A 17,632-nucleotide genomic window follows, 5' to 3' on the forward strand; every position below is an offset into this window, starting at 1 on the left:
GATTAGTTTGTCGTTCCATCGATTACTGAATGATTGCCGTTTCAATTGATTGGAATCGTATAAGTACTCAATTATCATCAATCTATCAAAACCGACCGTTCGTCTGATATATTAAATTATCAAAGTATCAGACTACCACTACAACTACAACTGCAAATCCTGATTATCCATCTAACCATCCATCCCATCACACCTCAACTCCTATCCCATCACATCGTACCACTCATCATGGCAGCAAAAGTAAGCCCTCCTCCCCCCTTCCATCCCACCACAAACCAAACACAAATCCAACATCCCATAGTACCTCTCCGCCGCCAACGCAGCAGCTTTAGATAAAGACCTCATGTCTCTCGGAGCATTTTCTCTCGATCAATTGATGGAGTTGGCGGGATTGAGTGTTTCGCAAGCAGGTATGTACTTTCTACTTTCTTTTATGGGGGTTTCTTCTGGGGGGAGGGTTTGTTGTGATTTATAAGGAAATGTAGCTATATGAGAGGATAATCGAGGAAAAAACAAAGGGGGTATGGAGAGGCGAAGAAAATACTAGGGGGTGGTGATGTGTATTCATAGAAGTGTATGAAGTATATCATCCATGGATTCTGTTAATCTAGTCATCTATTGTATTAGGACATGCGAACTTGTAAAAGACGCATCTCCAAGTCAGATACTTCTTCCCATCTGATACATATATCACATTACTCCAAACAAAACACAATAACTAACCACAACCCAATTTCAATTAGTATACAAAGTCCATCATCCCTCCAAAGGTCGAAGAATTCTCGTCGCATGCGGACCCGGAAACAATGGTACGTAGAATTAGACTTCATCTGAATCTAAATTTCCTCTCAATTTCCATCCCGCAAAAAACCGCCAAACTAATTCTCCCCCCCAAATCAGGAGGCGATGGTCTAGTAGCAGCTCGTCATCTCTGGCACTACGGTTACAAACCCACAATCTACTATCCCAAACAAGGAAAAAATGAACTCTATCAAGTACGAAATCTTACATTTTAGCTGTGAGATATAGATATACTAATTCATTGCAGCGTCTCTCTACTCAACTCCGCAATCTTTCGATTCCATTTACCGATGATTTTTCGGAAGCTCTGAAAGAATCTGATCACATCGTTGATGCTATATTCGGTATTTCTTCCCTCTTCCCGTCACTATCACCCAAACAACCACCCAGCCCCCTTTCTCCTTTCCATTCCCCTCCCTCAACTCCCACACTCACTAACCACCCCTTCTCTCTAGGTTTCTCCTTCTCCGGCAGCATCCGCGACCCCTTCCCCTCCATAATCCGCGCTCTAGAAACCACTTCCCTCCCCATAACATCCATTGACGCGCCCTCATCCTGGGACATCGCCACTGGTCCTCCATCTTCCGGTCCCGGCGCAAACTTCATGCCGCAGTATCTGATTAGTTTGACGGCGCCGAAACCTTTGGTGAGGTTCTTTAAGGGGAGACATTTTTTGGGTGGGAGGTATGTTCTTCCTTCTTTTCTCCCGATTTTGTTACTTTTTTGTTGCTTTTGTTGGGTTTGGTTCGTTTGTCTGGTTTGATTAGCTGGAGATAAATATATGTAGACACCAAGGGATTAAGAAAGCTTACATCGACATCTAGATTCGTGACTCCCGAAATTTCCGAGAAATATAATCTCCAACTCCCAGAATACGAGGGGGTAGATCAAATTGTTGAGGTACCGGTTCAGGAGGAAGAGAAATTATAATGGATCGTTGAGATATTGAAGTATGATAGCACAATTAGGAGTATCGGCAGCAGCAATGTGAATGTGATGAAATTCAATGTGTGTTTTGTTTCTTTATTCTTATATGCATTGTAAAACTCATCTACTAATCATAATTAATATACATCAATTCATAAAGATCATCTCAAACGCATGATTCCATATTTATGTTGAATCATTATTCGTGCTGCGTGACACATGATTAGTTTCCAAGGCACAGTAAAAGGAAAGCAAGAATTCCAACATACCTCTTCGAATAGCACAAGCACAGTACCTGCTTTACAAATATCCTATTCGCATGATTCATTAGCATATACTCCTTAAAAACCTTCCCTGACCTCGAGATCAATAGACAGAAACCTAGGAATATCCACTCACCCCTTCCTTATGCACCAACTTAGCCACGACACCTTTCTGCGGACTTCGAATCACCGTTTCCATCTTCATACTCTCAATCCTATACATTCCACACATTAGCATCATCAACATCTCACAAATTTCCAACCCTAAGAAATACTCACACAACCAACGCCTGTCCCTCCTCCACCTCTTCTCCCTCTCCAACCTCATTCCTCAATACCTTACACGGCATCGGCGCCACCACACTATTTCTCACATCTTTCAACCCCAATGCTTTCTCATACCATCCCGGCGTTGCCAATTGTAATTGTATTTGTTTTCCCTGTTGGAAAAGTGTAACTTTATCATCTTGCCTGATTAATGTGCTTTCAATTCTAGTGTGAGGGAAGAAAGTTGAGATGGTAGGAGACTTTGGCTCGCTAACGATGTTTGCGTATGATTTCTCGACATTGGGTCCTTTCACTGTGATGTTGTACAGATTGCGGTCAGATTGGTCAATGGTTACGTGGTAGATTTCCGGCTTTTCGCTTGATGGTTGGATGATAGGTTTTGTGAAACTAAATTCGCGCTGTACGTGAGAGTTGAAACCGATTGCCTCGCCATGAGGACCTTGGATCGATTTGGAAGTCGCGGAAGAAAGTTCTTGGGATAAGATCCCAAGAGCAGCTTGGGCAAATGCTTCAGGCTCAATGGCCTCATTTACGAAGAGCTCATCGTGGTGCTTTTGTATGTATCCAGTCTCAACATCACCTCGAATAAATGCGGGACTCTTGCAAATCTTTTTGAGAAACTCGATATTGGTACTTAGACCAACCACCTCATAATCTTGTAAAGCTGCATGAAGTTTTCGTATGGCTACTTCTCTTGTCGGGCCACTCACGATAAGTTTTGCAATCATACCATCGTAGTTTGATGAGACTGTATCTCCTTGAACAAAACCCGCATCTATTCGAACACTTTCCGATAATTCAGGTGTTCGTAAATGAACCAGCTTTCCAGAATCAGGCATGAAATTTTGATCCGGATTCTCTGCGTAAATTCGTGCTTCAAGGGCCCATCCACGTTCAGATATTCTTTGAGCTATCGTGTCTTGATCAAGTGGTAATGGCTCACCAGCTGCAACTTTAAATTGCCATGATACGAGATCCTCTCCGGTAATTTCTTCAGTCACGGGATGTTCGACCTGTAATCTAGTGTTCATTTCCATGAAGAAAAATTCATTAGTATCGTTGTCGAATATAACTGGAACTTCGGTTAGCTTCGAGACAAATTGAATGGAAAATTTTCTCACATTCTACTGTCCCAGCACCCTCATATCCCACAGCAAGTGCAGCAGCGCGAGCTTTCTCCCAAAGATCCTGTCTGATATTTTCCGCTAAATTTGGTGCTGGTGCTTCTTCCAAAATCTTTTGATGACGTCTTTGTAAACTACAATCTCTCTCGCCCAAAGCAACAGCGTGTCCATGTTTATCGGCAAAAACTTGTACCTCGATATGTCTGGGCGTAGCAATATATTTCTCAACCAACATGACATCATCACCAAAAGAATTCCTGCCTTCACTCTTCGCACTCTCCAATTTCTCAAGAAATTCCCCTTCAGTCTGTGCAATACGCATACCCTTTCCACCACCGCCCTTCACAGCCTTCACCATGACTGGAAAGCCGATCTTCCTCGCTTCATTAAGTAGATGTTGAGGTTCTTGATTCTCCCCATGGTATCCAGGTATACAAGGTACACCCGCCTTGATCATAATATCCTTACTCCTGGATTTATTCCCCATAGCCTCAATAGCTTTCCAAGGCGGTCCAATAAACACCAACCCCTCTTCCACGCAGCGTTTCGCAAACGCCGAATTTTCACTCAAAAATCCATATCCCGGATGTAAAGCCTCACATCCTTGTTCCTTTGCCACAGATATAATTCGTTCCCCATCAAGATATGCATTCGCAGCACCCAGATTTACGGCGAAAGGACTGGAGAGTGCGTGTTGTGAATTGGCATCGGGATCCGTGTAGATTGTTGTGCATCGCACACCGAGATCTGAAGCTGTGCGTCCGACTCGTAGAGCAATCTCTCCACGATTAGCTATGAGAACGGAAGTAATGGGAGTAATTGTAGGAGTGGTGGCATATCGTCGGGAAAAGGAAGGGAGGAGAGCTCGAGCTAGAACTCGAGATCTGGTTGCTGAATGCATTTGAACATCAATTTAAAGAGTAATTTCTGGGGTTTATCAGTTGTGGCTTGGGCTTATGTTATAAAGCTGAGATTGAACGAAGAAACGCTGATTGTAAGAAGAAATTTATTTGTTCAATTCCCTAAGATTTATTTACGAAATTACTTGAGTTGTTGAATTGATGGCCGATGGAAACCGTCCTAATGCGGGGCCGAGCATTAGCCGAATCATATCTGGGGTAGAGGAAACCAGCTAAACCCAAGCTAGAATCTCCATAAAAACTTAATCACACTCTTGCTGTGCCGAGCGAAACGGTCATTTTTCTAACTTCACTCCGGAATAGTAGCTCAGCAACTAATAAACTTACTTATTACTTAAGGGGTAAAAATGGATGTAAAGCGATAATGAATAACAAGTCTGGTTGATTACGTTGAAGTTTCAACCTAGCCAGGGAGTCACATTGTCTTGTTATTGATCATTTCATCCTCATACCTAGGTAAACTCCCAAGTAAGGCTACCTATCTGAGCCATTTCTCCGGGAAATCAGCTGCGCAAATAGATAATCTCGGCCATATGTGAAAGATGTTGATTGCCCGCTTGGTATGATGTTTTCCATCACCACTTCGAACCTCACATTCCTATTTCTGCAGCGGCGAGATTATCCAAAGAGTAGATTACAAGACGCACCAACAAAACCTTCCTCCTTCTAACATCATATCTCCCACCCAATATTTTCTATCCTAGAATACCGATCATCAAAGAAAACTCCAATCCAGCATACTTGCCCTTCTCACTACATCACCACACCACCATCAACTCTAAACTTCCTCTATCACTCTCCATATCTATTCCACCAGCGCAGTCAATGGCCTCATGAAGAGCGCAACTGGAAATTACCTTGATACCGGTGGGAATTGTCTCTAACTGGGTTTTTGCCATTTCGGATAGAATACATTGTGGGTGAGAGATCGATTGGATCGTGTGGACTGCGGTAACTATATGTTGATCTAGTATAAACTCATAGGATACTTTGTTGGTGGCACGAATATCGCACAATAAGTATTCAATTTCTTTGCTCATCGACAAATCTGTGAGGAGATGGACTGGACAAGGTCAAAGGACTTGTTTGAGTATGGGGATAGACTTGAACATGAATAAAAGAGCCCCCGTCATGGTAGTTATTTGCGAATCTGATCCCTATTCCAATACCAGAACGCATTCCCCAAAGATCCAGATAACATACTTCCATCATCCCACTCCATTCCCCAGAGGTATACCTCCAGCATCCCTCCCACCCCTATCCAAAAACCACATCATCCTCCCCCTCTAACCCATCTTCAAATCTAAACATCAAATCACTTCTCATTGTATACTTAACCCCACTCGCCACGTCATCCCCACTATGCAACAATCTCCGATGTTGAAAGATCAACACCCTTCCCACCTTCGGATCAACATCCAACCTCTCCTTCATATCCTTCGAATGGAATGTCGTGGCCCCTCCTCTGAGCATCTCTGAATCTTTTGGAAATTTAGGTGTGTTAGGATCTTTCTCGAGTTCTTGCGCTGAATCATTAAGGTAGAGATGAATGGTAAAGAAAGATCGTTCGCTACCATCTGGATTTCCGTAGGCGCCATCGACATGTTCTATATTGTTGTGTTAGACAAATAGATCTCAACCTCCAGTGATAGGGAAGTAAAAAGAAATGAGAAACAAACCTCTAAAATACTGTCCAGGGCCATATCTCAAAAATCTCATACGCTCATTCATTCCCTGTTCAGTACCCATCCATCTCTCACCATTCCTAAGTCCCAAACTAGCCAATCCTTCCCAGTTCTTCCCCTCCAGTACTCCAATATCCTCTTTGATACCCTTTCCCTGAAGGACTCTCTTCCAAAGACGTGACACCACTTCTTTCTCATCCCAGATGATTCGATCCGAATTTCTATATTCCGTTGAGAGAAATTCATATCCCACACCTGCATTTACCATTGCGGGAGTCCATCCATTATTTTCTGGTCCTTTGAGTTCGTTTTCATTCTCATTTTCGTTCTCACCCCCATCACCACCCCCTCCTCCCCCGCCCACCAAATTCCCATGCCCCCCCTTACTCATCTCCGCCAACCGAATCAACTCCCCACACTCCTCTCTACTCATCACCCCATCCAACACCACCGCATACGCACCCCTATACTCTCTCAAAACCGTCTTCTCAAACTCAATTCTCTCCACCGTAATCGTCTCCTCTGGATTCTCTAGCGGTTTCAAAAAATCCTCCGGGATCTCAACAGGAAGAGATGTATAGTTCGTCTTGACGACATCGTAACCTCTTCTCCCACCTCCACTTTTCGCTTTCCGTTCTTTGATCGTTTGTTCTTTGGGATTGCTGTTTTGGAAAGAGCCTGTAAGGCGCGAGGCTGTGCCTTTTAAGTCAGAGAGAAAAGACATTGTGAGTTTAGTTGTGATATTTGTATGTACGATATATTATTTATTGTTAACAGAGAAGGGCCCTTTCACAAATAGAGGTCAATAAAGGAAAATGGTAAAGTTTAGAATCGAAGTAGAATAGAAAAATACAAAGTACTTGAGCTTTCCATGAGGCTACATTATGTTTTTGTAGTGGCTTTAATCGAGTCATCCAGGAAGTTGTTACCTACCTAGGTACCAGTAGCATCTTACTATGATCACACAGCCACCATCTGTATAAGGCTTAGCGTCCCAAGGCTGACTCCATGCCCAAACGACCCCTGCTAAGCGGGGATATATTGACATCATCATTCAGAGAACACATAGGAACGAAGTAACAGTGTATAATTGAGAGAATTATTATTATATTTTCAGTATTTTGGAAAGAAGACATGAGGAGCAACAATACATTGATTGCTGATACTGAACGAAAAAATCACTTATCTGTTATATCACTAGCACTGGCACTCGCTTTTAGAACAATGTAGAACTTCAGTGAGATGAAAAATTGGTAGGAAGAGATATATTATCAACCCAGATCTAGCTATACTGTGCATGTACAATAAAGTAGGTTCTAAAACTGTGGTATGTTGATTAATAACATCTTGTCTGCCTCTTCCACCCATTGGTCCATCCCTTGAAATTTTTCGCTGGAGAGGAGTGATGCAATGAAGACGAAACACGCGAAGGTATCTGATGCTTAATGCTAATTCGTAAGGATCGCTGATGGAGCGTTTGATTTGAATCTGAATGCTTATGCTGATGTAAAAGAGAAGATGAATGGGGATTTTGGCTTTGCCTCACACCAGGCCGCGCAAAGTTATGGGGGATATCGTTATGTAAAGTAGTGAATGATTCGGACTGATGAATAGAAGAACTATCATCATGATAGATAGAATCTCAGGCGAACCGTCACTTCACAATTCGACCATCGCTACTTCTTCCGGGATTTCCATCGATGCGCTTGCCTTGATCATTCTGTAAGACTTCAGTTGGACGAAAAGATGAAGAAGTCGTGGGAGAAGTGGGTTGATCCTGGGCGTACTCTTGATCATACTCATCGTCTGGATAGTCTTCACTTTGTGTTCCTTGACTGTGGTTTTGATCGGCTGGATTACCTTGCTGAGGGCTTTGGTGTTGATTTTGGCGATCCTGCGGAATTGACTTTGCTGCAGCTTTGCTACCCTTTTTTCCCTTTCGTCCTTTCGTCTTTGCCTTCTCCAATAATCGTTTCCTCTCTGCTTCCTGCTTCCTAATACGCCTGTCTTTCCTTTCATACTGCCTAATCAATGCCATGGGGAATTCGCCAAAGATACTCTTATATTCGCAAAACTCGCAAATCCAAATATCTTCAGGATTAGGAGGATGAGTTATGTTCTGATATTCTTGTTGTTGACGACGCTGGCGAGCGGCGATCTCATACTCTTTGCTCGCTCGACGTCGGGTTCTTTTTGGGGGTGCTGTTCGAGGGACACTTTGCTTCCGCGTTTGCGCCGATTCTTGAGATTTTGTCTGCATGTTTGAGCCTATCTGTGTTCCATGCGTCATCATTGACCTCGCAGCAGGACTTTGATGCATATTTGTATTTGTTGATCCAGGCCAAGGTCCTGGTGCCGGGACTTGAGAATCAAAAGTAAAAGTGAATTGAGTAGAAGTGGGGGTCGGTTTCTTCGATGCCTGTTGTTGCAACAAACTGATATTCTCTTGACCCCTCGGTGGAGTCATTGGAGGTTGTTTCTCGGCGTTTGCAATTGCAGTTGAGATGATCCCTGCATTCTCGTCTTTGCAATCGTCATCAGTAAAAATTTAGCACAGTCTGAATTTTTAAGAGGAAGAAAGCTTACTAGGTATGGGCCACTGGGGTTGTCGTTGTTTGGAATTGCGGCCATTGCCCCAGTTACCCGAAACGTCAGATAGAGTCCTTAAAGGGCTTCTACCATTGCGATTTCGGCCATATCTACCTCTTCCAGGACCTGACAACCCTTGAGATACTGAGCCACCAGCATGATAGTATCCTGAACCATTGACATCCTCCTCATCTGGACCAGATATTCCCATTCCTGCCAAATCGTTTGAGAGATGAACCCCATTAATATTTGAGTCTCCAGGTGTAGGAATCTTGCGTTTCTTTTTATTATTTGTATTCTCAAATGAGTCATAACCATCTGCAGAAGAAGCAGTTGAGCCAGGAGGGTGAGGATTTGAATGTTTGGAATCGGGCTTCTGAACATAGCGGTAGGAAGGACCAGAGTTATCAACTGACTGTCTTGGGTAAAGTCGCGTAGTACGGAAAACCTCTTCCTCTTCACTCTCTGGATCTTCTCCATTCCGCCGAGGGATATAATTTTGATCGATATTATCTGCCTGCGGGCGCTCACTTGGATGTGCAGCTTCTACCAGAGCGCTTGCCGCAACCTCATCTCGGACAGTATATGGATAGTAGAACAACGGAGTTTGAGTTTTAGGTGCGGGCGGGTATTTGATTGATTCGGCGACATTAGGAGAGAGGCGTTCACGGAGACTTCTTTTGGGCAGAGGTCTAATAGGACGTTCTGGATGTGCCGGCGATACAACTTCTGGAGACATAGCTCGCGATGATTCGGACGGAGAGTAGCCTAACAAGCATTCAAATACAGAGATCAGCCAATGCAATATACATGAGACAAAGCCCACCATGATTCCTGTTGTCAGGAGAAAATGTGTGGTTGTTTGCTGCTGCCAAATTGGTAGTTAAGAGTGGCGGAATCAATAATGAGAGGTGCCACGCTATGAGAATTTCATACTTGTGTTCATCACCGAGAAAGAGGACATGACATGCCAACTACCTCCAAGACTAAATTTGCGCTCTTCTGAAGGTTCGCGTACGGCAGAAATGTATTTGTTCTCTTCGATTTGAGGGACGGAATTAACTTTTCGTTGATTTTCCTTGAACTTTCCTTTCCTACAATAAATAACAAACACATCAGCCAGAGATCTCGCATACAGAATAGGGAAGTAATGACATGTAATTTGTCATCCCTATTCCCAAACCAAAACCCTGAAATGCCAACCATCTCAAGAGACTGAACATAATTTCCCCCCTTTTTTTTTAATGTCTGAGGAAGAAATCCGTATAGAGTTGCATACTTTGAATGTTTTGATTGCGAATACTCAGCAATGATTTCGAGAGGGGGGAAGCCCTAGGAAGATTTATTGACGACTTTGAACCCCACGGACAACAGAATAGTATGAGAGTCTGTGTTTATCTCTCTTATCCAATATAACCCTTTCGAAAAACCGAGTGATGGTAAGAACAATGAATATTCAAAATCGGAGGGGACAAGTTCGAATTCCGAAGATTGAATTCACTGATGTTCAGCGACCTTGGGGCGAGATAGAAATTAATTTGTCAATAAAGACGTTAATTATTAGTCGTTTCCAGTCTAACAAATTGGTTACGTTCATTGAACCGAAGATGTTGATGCCCTCCAAGTGCGTTAGCTAAGATTAGATAGCTAAACTTCAATAGGGAAGGTGTGGATTAGAGTACCAAATGATTTAGAAATCACGTTGATGAATGTGTGGGAAAGTGAAGGGGGAAGACATTAATGCTGGTACCTGGATGCCCGCAATGCTTTATGGAAGATTTCATTGGTACAGCAGTATCTAGGTAGGTGGGTGGGTGTATTAATCATTCATCTATCTATATTTATCCGCCTACTGAGATACTACTCATCGAAACTATATCTACTTCATCGACAGTATTTCCTTGATGGATGACAACAAGCACTAGCTACAGGTCACAAATACTTATTAACGGTATTGATGGGATAAAGTCAATTGCTAAAAATACAGTACAACCTACTGCCTAGGTCGGTACTCATGCACGCCGTAGAGATACTAGCACTGCTGAACGACTTTTGATTGATGTCATCTAGATCACTTATTATTAATCCATACCTACCACCTATGATTTAAGTTACCCAGTAGAGACTTGAGTTATACGGAGCATGACTCTGTAGATCTCGGTACTAATTAAGTATTTCGCTTGTGATAAGTAAGTATATCGATAGAAAAAGTTCAATTGTTACTAGATTGACCACCGCCTTACCATATCTATGTTTACTCTTATATTATTAAATTAATCAATCAAGCGTCATCTGAAAATCTCTTCGATTTACAGTATAGGTATGTGTGTATATGTCTATATGTATATATACTGTTTACTGTTTACTGATGGGGGCAAACCCCCAGACCCCCATAGCTCGCTGCGCTCGAAGGTGTCTTTCTTTCCTTTTCATATAGTCTGCCTCCACGGCAGTGGCTCCCAGAGGGCCGGCGGAGCGTCATTCAATCAATTGATGGTAGAAATCTTTTCAGAGATATTTCCATATCTAAGGCTCTCTTCAACCACTCGATCTATTAAAAGTATAAATCTTACAGTAGGCGATATAAGGCAATGGTACCTCCCAAGTATTATGCTCATCAGTGGCTGGTCATTTTGTGGATGATGCGATAGGTCCATGTAAGTTATCATTGGTTTATGCTACTGTCTATATAAAAGAAAAAAAGAGGAGAGAAGAACCAATTGCGTTTAGTAGCTATTAAATATTAACAAGGAAATATGAAGGTAATATTCTCATTGGTTAATCTTTTTCCATTAGTCACTCCAAAGTATACTTTCGCTCTTCACATTTTCCGAATGGAATTTGGCCTATGCCTACCTATGCCTAACCACAATACTCACTAGGGAATTTGGCGGGGACGAAAGGGCAGCTTTGAATCTAGCAAATTATTTCCTTTCGCTCTTCCTCACTCCTCACTCTCTGAACACCCGCAGTCATGATTACACCAGGAAACTTTACCCACCTTCCTATTTATCAGATCGCATATCTTCGGGTTCCAATTTGGTTCTCTAAGCTCTAATCGATACTCAATCGTTTTCCAAATCTCACCCTGCCTTCCTTTTCTTTTGATTTGACTCTTGGTTTTGGTTGGGGAAGTCTGGAATTAAAAAGCTTCTCATCGAAGTAGGAGGAGGACTTCAATTACGATCTCAATTCACAAATTACACATTACTTACACGCTCGACATTTACCAGAATATTAATCTATTTCGCACACACGAAATCTCGAATTCGATACTACCTTTGTACTATTATAATCATTGGGAATGGATACTACTAGGCGTTCGTCAAGGGCTGCTCGAGGCAGTCAACCTTCTCAAACTAATTCACATCATTCTTCAGCTTCCTCAAATTCCTCTAGTCGCGCAGAGAGATCTACTCGCTCAAATAATAAAGTCGAATCTCCACGAAAGTCGACTCCAGCTGCCTCACTTTCCTCGGACTCTCCCGACGACGCAATCACGGCCGAAGATAGTTCCTCGACACGTCGAAAGCGAGGACGAGTTGATGGAGGGGATAAGATACAAAAAGGACAATTAGTTGATGAAGACATAGTCGTTGGTGTAGATGAGGGAGGCGATGACGATGAAGCTGTTCGATGCATCTGCGGTTACGATGAATATCCCGGACCGCCACAACTCGAGGACGACGATAACAAGAATAATATAAAAGATGGAATTGAGGAGCCAGTCATAACAGCAGCGGATTTTACAGAAGACTTGGCTGGATTTTTCTTACAATGCGACGTTTGCAAAGTCTGGCAACACGGTGGATGCGTTGGAATTATGAACGAAGATACGAGTCCTGAAGAATACTTTTGTGAACAATGTCGTAAAGAACTTCACAGAATTCGTTCGGCGTCAAATGGGTGAGTCCTTTCGTTTTCGCATCAATCACATATACCCCCATTCGAGAGATTCACTCGAATTGTCAGCATCCACGCGAGACCGTGGCGCAGATCCGAGTCTCACAAGATTGATTTCTTTAATTGCGCAAGAACCTTAAACAAATAATTCCAACCCAAGAAAAAATGGGTGATAATTCTGACGTGATGGATCGCAGACAACGCTACTCTTTATACCTTCCCCTTCACCCGAATCTCTCCAGAACAACATCTCGAGCGGCTTCATTTTCCAAAGACGGCACAAGATCACCGAAGGGTGGCAAGAATGGTCGACCCAGCTCCAGCTCTGCGAGCACAAAGAGACGCTCGACAATGAATAGTAGAGATGCCGCGTACTTTGAAGCTGCCGAAGAAGAAGCACTTCGAAAAGCCATAGCAGCTAGTGTCGCAGATATCCCAGAAAGTATTGACGGCCGGAGTCGCAAAGCAAAAAGAAGTCGAAGTGACAGCGAAGAGTAAGTAAATGCCATTCTATCAGTGTAAATTATTCTAATCATCTTAGTAGCAAACATGAAGTACCCAAAAGGCAACGGACGGACTCGGCTTCTCCTACTCCTGAAGATGATGAAAAACCACAAGAGGCACCCCACTCTCAAGCAGAATCTGAGGACAGCACAATCGTGGGAAATGGTCGATTTGGAGCAGCTAAGAAGATAAGGGGAGCAGCAGCTAAAAACCATAGAGAAAAGGAATTAAGGGAAGAACGAGAAAGGTCGAGGCTGGAAGCCGCAAATAAAAGAAAAGGTCGAGCTGAACGGCGAAGAATTGAAGGTCGGTACACCTAAATGCATTATGATGTAGCAATAACTCACAGTCGCCTAGATTCGGAGCCTATTGAGGAGACCCCGCCAGCGATAAAACCTCCAAGCAAGAACCCCGAGGTATCTGCACAACCTCCAGATCCGCCCCCAGTGTCACAAACGATAGCGCCAGATACACCTCCTCCAGTTCTGCCTCCAATTTCGCATAAGAAGGGTGGCAGACCTCCCAACCCTCGAAAGGGTAAATCTGGCAAGAATCAATACACTAGGGAAAAGGACGATAACAACGCTCAATCTCCCAATCGATCTCAATCTAGAGATATTCCACGTGCAGACGATAACGTACAAACAACGACTAGCAGAGCTCACAATGAGAGCAAGACTAGTAAGGCAAAGAGCAGCGTAGGAAGCAAAATTAGTATGGCTGAGATGAGGAAACGTGCTACAAATATCCTCGATTTCATATCACGAACTCAAATTGAATTGGCTGCAGACCCGTCAATACTTCCAAGTGGCAGTGGAGCAGAGAAAACTATTCGGGGACTGGTCGAAGAAACTCTCCCTATGATACAACTTAACGGCGCAAATGGAAAACAGGTGGCTCGAGGCGAAAGTGAAACACCAAAGGAATTCAAGGATTTAACATGTCTGGAAATGATGGACATTCTTACTAGGCAATTAGTCAAATGGCAAAAGGAGTATGCATGAAATCTGGCGGGTCAACGAATGTGGGTTTTTATATTACTGGTTTTGGGGTTGGAGTTTGTATGTATATCATGGGTTTCGAATGGCTACACGGCGCCTAGAGGCATATTGATTCTATACCCTACTTCACGGCTACGTTAGTTAATGGCATTGGCATTATTCATAAGTTAGACTTTTCAAGCTGTTTGTTAATCGTGATGAGATGGGAGTGGTTCAGCTAGTCAATCAGTCGTCTAAGGACAGTGGCTTATTGCTGCACGACTCACGGCTTATTATGTGGTATTTTGTTATCTTGAAGGGTCGTACCTGATTGTACATGTGACAAGTTGCGGCTGGACGGAGAAAAAGCGAGATTCAGCTAAGAGATACCCGCTTCTTTACAACCTTACGCGGATGGCGCCGCAAAATATGCAAATGGATAGAATAGGATATGATAGATACCCCAGTAGCAAGTGTGAACAGATTGTGTACGAACACAAAGGGAATCTCTTATACATGCATGGCCATCCAATACTTTTAGCTGCAACTTGTTAAGTATCTTGTTGTCTTTTTGTCTTTTGTGTATTGTACTTCTGTAGATGATACTACAGTAAACTTTCTATATTTTATAGTTTGTTAGATTCTCGATTCGAAATGGATTTTAAGATGGACCTTGAAGTCAAGGGAAAAGTAGCCATCGTCACTGGCGCGGGTTCAGGTACTCTCCTCCCTCTCAACCCCCACCCTAATTTTCCCCTCTCACATACAATCTCCAGGTATAAATCTCGCCTTCGCAAGTCTCCTCCTCTCAAAAGGTTGCAATGTCGTAATAGCCGACCTCTCTCTCCAACCCGCCGCAACCAAACTCCTCACCACCTACACCTCTACTTCCCCAGATTCCTCATCCTGCAATACCCCCACACTCCCACAATGTCTATACCACTCTACCGATGTCACATCCTGGCCTGCACTCACCTCCCTCTTCGAATTCACAATCTCCCATTTCCCAGCAGGAATAGACATTCTCGTCCCCGGCGCCGGACTTTTTGATCCCCTCTATTCCAATTTTTATAACCCCCCCAGAACCCCCCTCTCCCAAGATACTCATCATCTACACCCCCCTCCCTCTCTCAAACATACCCCCGAAGTCACACATCCAACTCCCCCATCTCCCAAAATCAACCCCTTCCCCGGCTCCTTCCACACCCTCAACGTAAACATCACGCACCCAATCCGTCTCACGCAAATGGGCGTCGAGTATTGGACCTCGTCCAAAAGAAGTGGAAGAGTAATCTGTGTGGGGAGTGTAGCGGGTCAAATAGGAGTTATGGAAACTCCGCTGTACCACGCGAGCAAATTTGCGATTACGGGGTTTGTGAGGAGTGTGGCGGGGTTGGAGGAGTTGGGGATTAGGGTCACGGCTATTGCGCCGGCGCTTGTGCAGGTGAGGTTTCTTTTTCTTTGTGTTTTGGTTTGGGTTCTTGTTGTTTGGAAGGAAGGGCAGGATCTTTTTGGGCGGAGATGCGGATGGATATGGAGATGAGTAGACTATATTGACTTTTTCAAAGACACCAATCTGGTCCCATCAACCCGACAAAATGACCATGTTAACCTCCGATCAAAAATGGATCTCCGCCGAAACCGTCGCAGAAGCTATGTTAGAACTACTTACTCGAGAAGACTATGTAGGCGGGACGATTTTGGAAGTCAGTGGGTGTGGGACTAGGGTTGTGAAGATGATTGGGGTTAGTATTCTTTCTATTCGTGTTGTATTTTGGGATATAGAGGGAAAATGGCGGGAAGGAGCGCAGGAATAAACTGTGATGTATGTGTGTATGAGGAGATTGAAACTAATTTGTGTGGATGTAGGATGAAGGACCGACGTTTGAACCGGGGTATATGATTGGGAATTTGGAGGGGTATAAGGAGGAGATTTATAAGAAATTAAAGGAGGGGAAGATGGGGATGTGATGGGTTGTGATTTTCGGGCATCAGGCTAAAGAATGGAGATGAACACGATGGGATAGAGGAAGTAAATTGAGAATGTTGCATCTGTGGGAATTGAGACTGGCTTCAACAGCTTGCTCTTGTTACTGTATTAGACAAGATTTGGTGTTGAGTACATTCACGTGGGGTAGATAATCGATGATGAAAAAAGAAGTCTAATCATTGCTGCGGTATACTACATGTGACACAAAGCTCATCGCTATGCTCAATCTAACAAACCCACTCCCTTTCTAGGCACTAAATCCACTATATTCTTTGTTGAAAGCTCTTCCTATCACCACTTTCCTGACTTCAGTAGTTCCAGCACCAATTTCATAGAGCTTTGCATCACGCAGTAATCTCGAAGCAGGCATTTCTTCGACATAACCCATGCCACCCAACAATTGTATGCAATCTAATGAGACTTCCGTGGCTCGCTCAGCAGCATACAGAATAGCTCCAGCACAGTCTTGTGTTCTGATATTGCCTGTTTCATCAACAGTCCTTGCTGTATCATATGTATAAGCTCTCGAAGCTTGTAGCTTGGTATACATATCTGCAAGTTTTCCCTGAACGAGCTGATTATGTGCGATAGGTTGACCGAATTGCTTGCGTTGATGTGTAAATGGAAGCGCAACATCCAGAGCAGCTTGCATGATACCTAATGGTCCAGCACTTAATACTAACCTCTCAATATCAAGTCCTTCCATCAGTACTTTGACTCCTCTGTTGACTTCGCCCAAGATATTTTCTTCGGGCACAAATACCCCCTCGAAAACTAGTTCTCCTGTATTACTTCCTCTCATACCCATCTTGTCTAATTTCCTCGCACAACTGAAACCCTTGAATCCTTTTTCGACTAAGAAGGCAGTAATTCCTTTCGAGCCCTTCTCAGGCTCAGTCTTCGCATAAACCACAATAAGATCTGCATCTGGTCCATTGGTAATCCACATCTTCGTTCCATCCAAGACATAGCCACCATCTACTTTCTTCGCTGTCGTCCTCATACTGACAACATCACTCCCTGCACCACTCTCACTCATAGCCAATGCACCAATCTTACTCCCATCAATCAACCCCGGCATATACTTCATCTTCTGGTCCTGATTACCATTCAATTGTAATTGATTAACACACAATTGTGAATGTGCAGCATAACTCAATCCAATACTACCCGAGGCACGAGATATTTCTTCCATCACAATACAATGTGCTTGGTAACCCATAGCCAGTCCGCCTACATCTTCAGAAGCAGTTATACCAAGGAACCCTGCATCGCCGAATTTTTGCCACATAGAATTTGGAAATGCATTCGATTTATCGGTTTCGGCTGCGAGCGTTTCTGGGATTTCTCGTCGTGTAAATTCTTGGACTCGTTCGCGGAGCTCGATCAGATCAGAGGACGTTGGTGGCTCGAAACCAGCAGGGTGCTTGGATGATGCATTACGTCGACGGATTGTGGATATAGGGACTGAAGGTTTGATGTGTAGATGAGATATAGGTCTAGTGGTGAGGGAACGAAGACATTTTAATGAAGAAGCCATTTTTGTTCTGGTGAAAGTGTTGGAAGAATTGAGAGAGTATGTTTTCTACATTGTTTTAGGTTTTGTAGATGTGCACCGTAACTGTAAACCCTTCCTAGCTAGCTTGGACCGAGGTTTT

General features: G+C 43.5%; 7 protein-coding genes across 7 annotated transcripts; 3 read left to right on the plus strand and 4 right to left on the minus strand.

Annotated features, from left to right (window-relative positions):
* Positions 1-228: 228 nt before the first annotated feature.
* EAF01_003197 (uncharacterized protein) lies at positions 229-1,731 on the plus strand (the record flags this gene model as incomplete). Its single annotated transcript, XM_038911451.1, has 7 exons — positions 229-240; positions 302-410; positions 744-809; positions 901-995; positions 1,049-1,145; positions 1,257-1,485; positions 1,626-1,731. The coding sequence occupies 7 exons, from the start codon at positions 229-231 to the stop codon at positions 1,729-1,731; spliced, it is 714 nt and encodes a 237-aa protein (XP_038772686.1).
* A 73-nt stretch (positions 1,732-1,804) lies between these two features.
* Positions 1,805-4,397, minus strand: EAF01_003198 (uncharacterized protein). The gene is made up of 5 exons (XM_038911452.1): positions 3,401-4,397; positions 2,271-3,351; positions 2,128-2,206; positions 1,998-2,039; positions 1,805-1,936 (listed from the first exon to the last, which is right to left on the minus strand). Exons 1-5 carry the CDS (start codon positions 4,302-4,304, stop codon positions 1,928-1,930), a joined length of 2,115 nt encoding a protein of 704 aa, XP_038772687.1. The 5' UTR covers positions 4,305-4,397; the 3' UTR covers positions 1,805-1,927.
* A 1,183-nt stretch (positions 4,398-5,580) lies between these two features.
* Positions 5,581-6,732, minus strand: EAF01_003199 (uncharacterized protein; the record flags this gene model as incomplete). Its single annotated transcript, XM_038911453.1, has 2 exons — positions 5,581-5,930; positions 6,003-6,732. 2 exons carry the CDS (start codon positions 6,730-6,732, stop codon positions 5,581-5,583), a joined length of 1,080 nt encoding a protein of 359 aa, XP_038772688.1.
* A 930-nt stretch (positions 6,733-7,662) lies between these two features.
* On the minus strand, positions 7,663-9,336 carry EAF01_003200 (uncharacterized protein; the record flags this gene model as incomplete). The annotated part of the gene is made up of 2 exons (XM_038911454.1): positions 7,663-8,531; positions 8,595-9,336. 2 exons carry the CDS (start codon positions 9,334-9,336, stop codon positions 7,663-7,665), a joined length of 1,611 nt encoding a protein of 536 aa, XP_038772689.1.
* Positions 9,337-11,901: 2,565 nt separating this feature from the next.
* EAF01_003201 (uncharacterized protein) lies at positions 11,902-14,008 on the plus strand (the record flags this gene model as incomplete). The annotated part of the gene is made up of 4 exons (XM_038911455.1): positions 11,902-12,503; positions 12,698-12,994; positions 13,045-13,310; positions 13,362-14,008. 4 exons carry the CDS (start codon positions 11,902-11,904, stop codon positions 14,006-14,008), a joined length of 1,812 nt encoding a protein of 603 aa, XP_038772690.1.
* Positions 14,009-14,501: 493 nt separating this feature from the next.
* Positions 14,502-16,094, plus strand: EAF01_003202 (uncharacterized protein). The gene is made up of 4 exons (XM_038911456.1): positions 14,502-14,702; positions 14,761-15,428; positions 15,553-15,729; positions 15,854-16,094. Exons 1-4 carry the CDS (start codon positions 14,639-14,641, stop codon positions 15,953-15,955), a joined length of 1,011 nt encoding a protein of 336 aa, XP_038772691.1. The 5' UTR covers positions 14,502-14,638; the 3' UTR covers positions 15,956-16,094.
* A 127-nt stretch (positions 16,095-16,221) lies between these two features.
* Positions 16,222-17,514, minus strand: EAF01_003203 (uncharacterized protein; the record flags this gene model as incomplete). The annotated part of the gene is made up of 1 exon (XM_038911457.1): positions 16,222-17,514. One exon carries the CDS (start codon positions 17,512-17,514, stop codon positions 16,222-16,224), a length of 1,293 nt encoding a protein of 430 aa, XP_038772692.1.
* Positions 17,515-17,632: the final 118 nt, after the last annotated feature.

Source organism: Botrytis porri (genome assembly GCF_014898465.1).
Source record: "Botrytis porri strain MUCL 3234 chromosome Unknown BPOR_004, whole genome shotgun sequence".
Lineage (NCBI taxonomy): Eukaryota > Fungi > Ascomycota > Leotiomycetes > Helotiales > Sclerotiniaceae > Botrytis > Botrytis porri.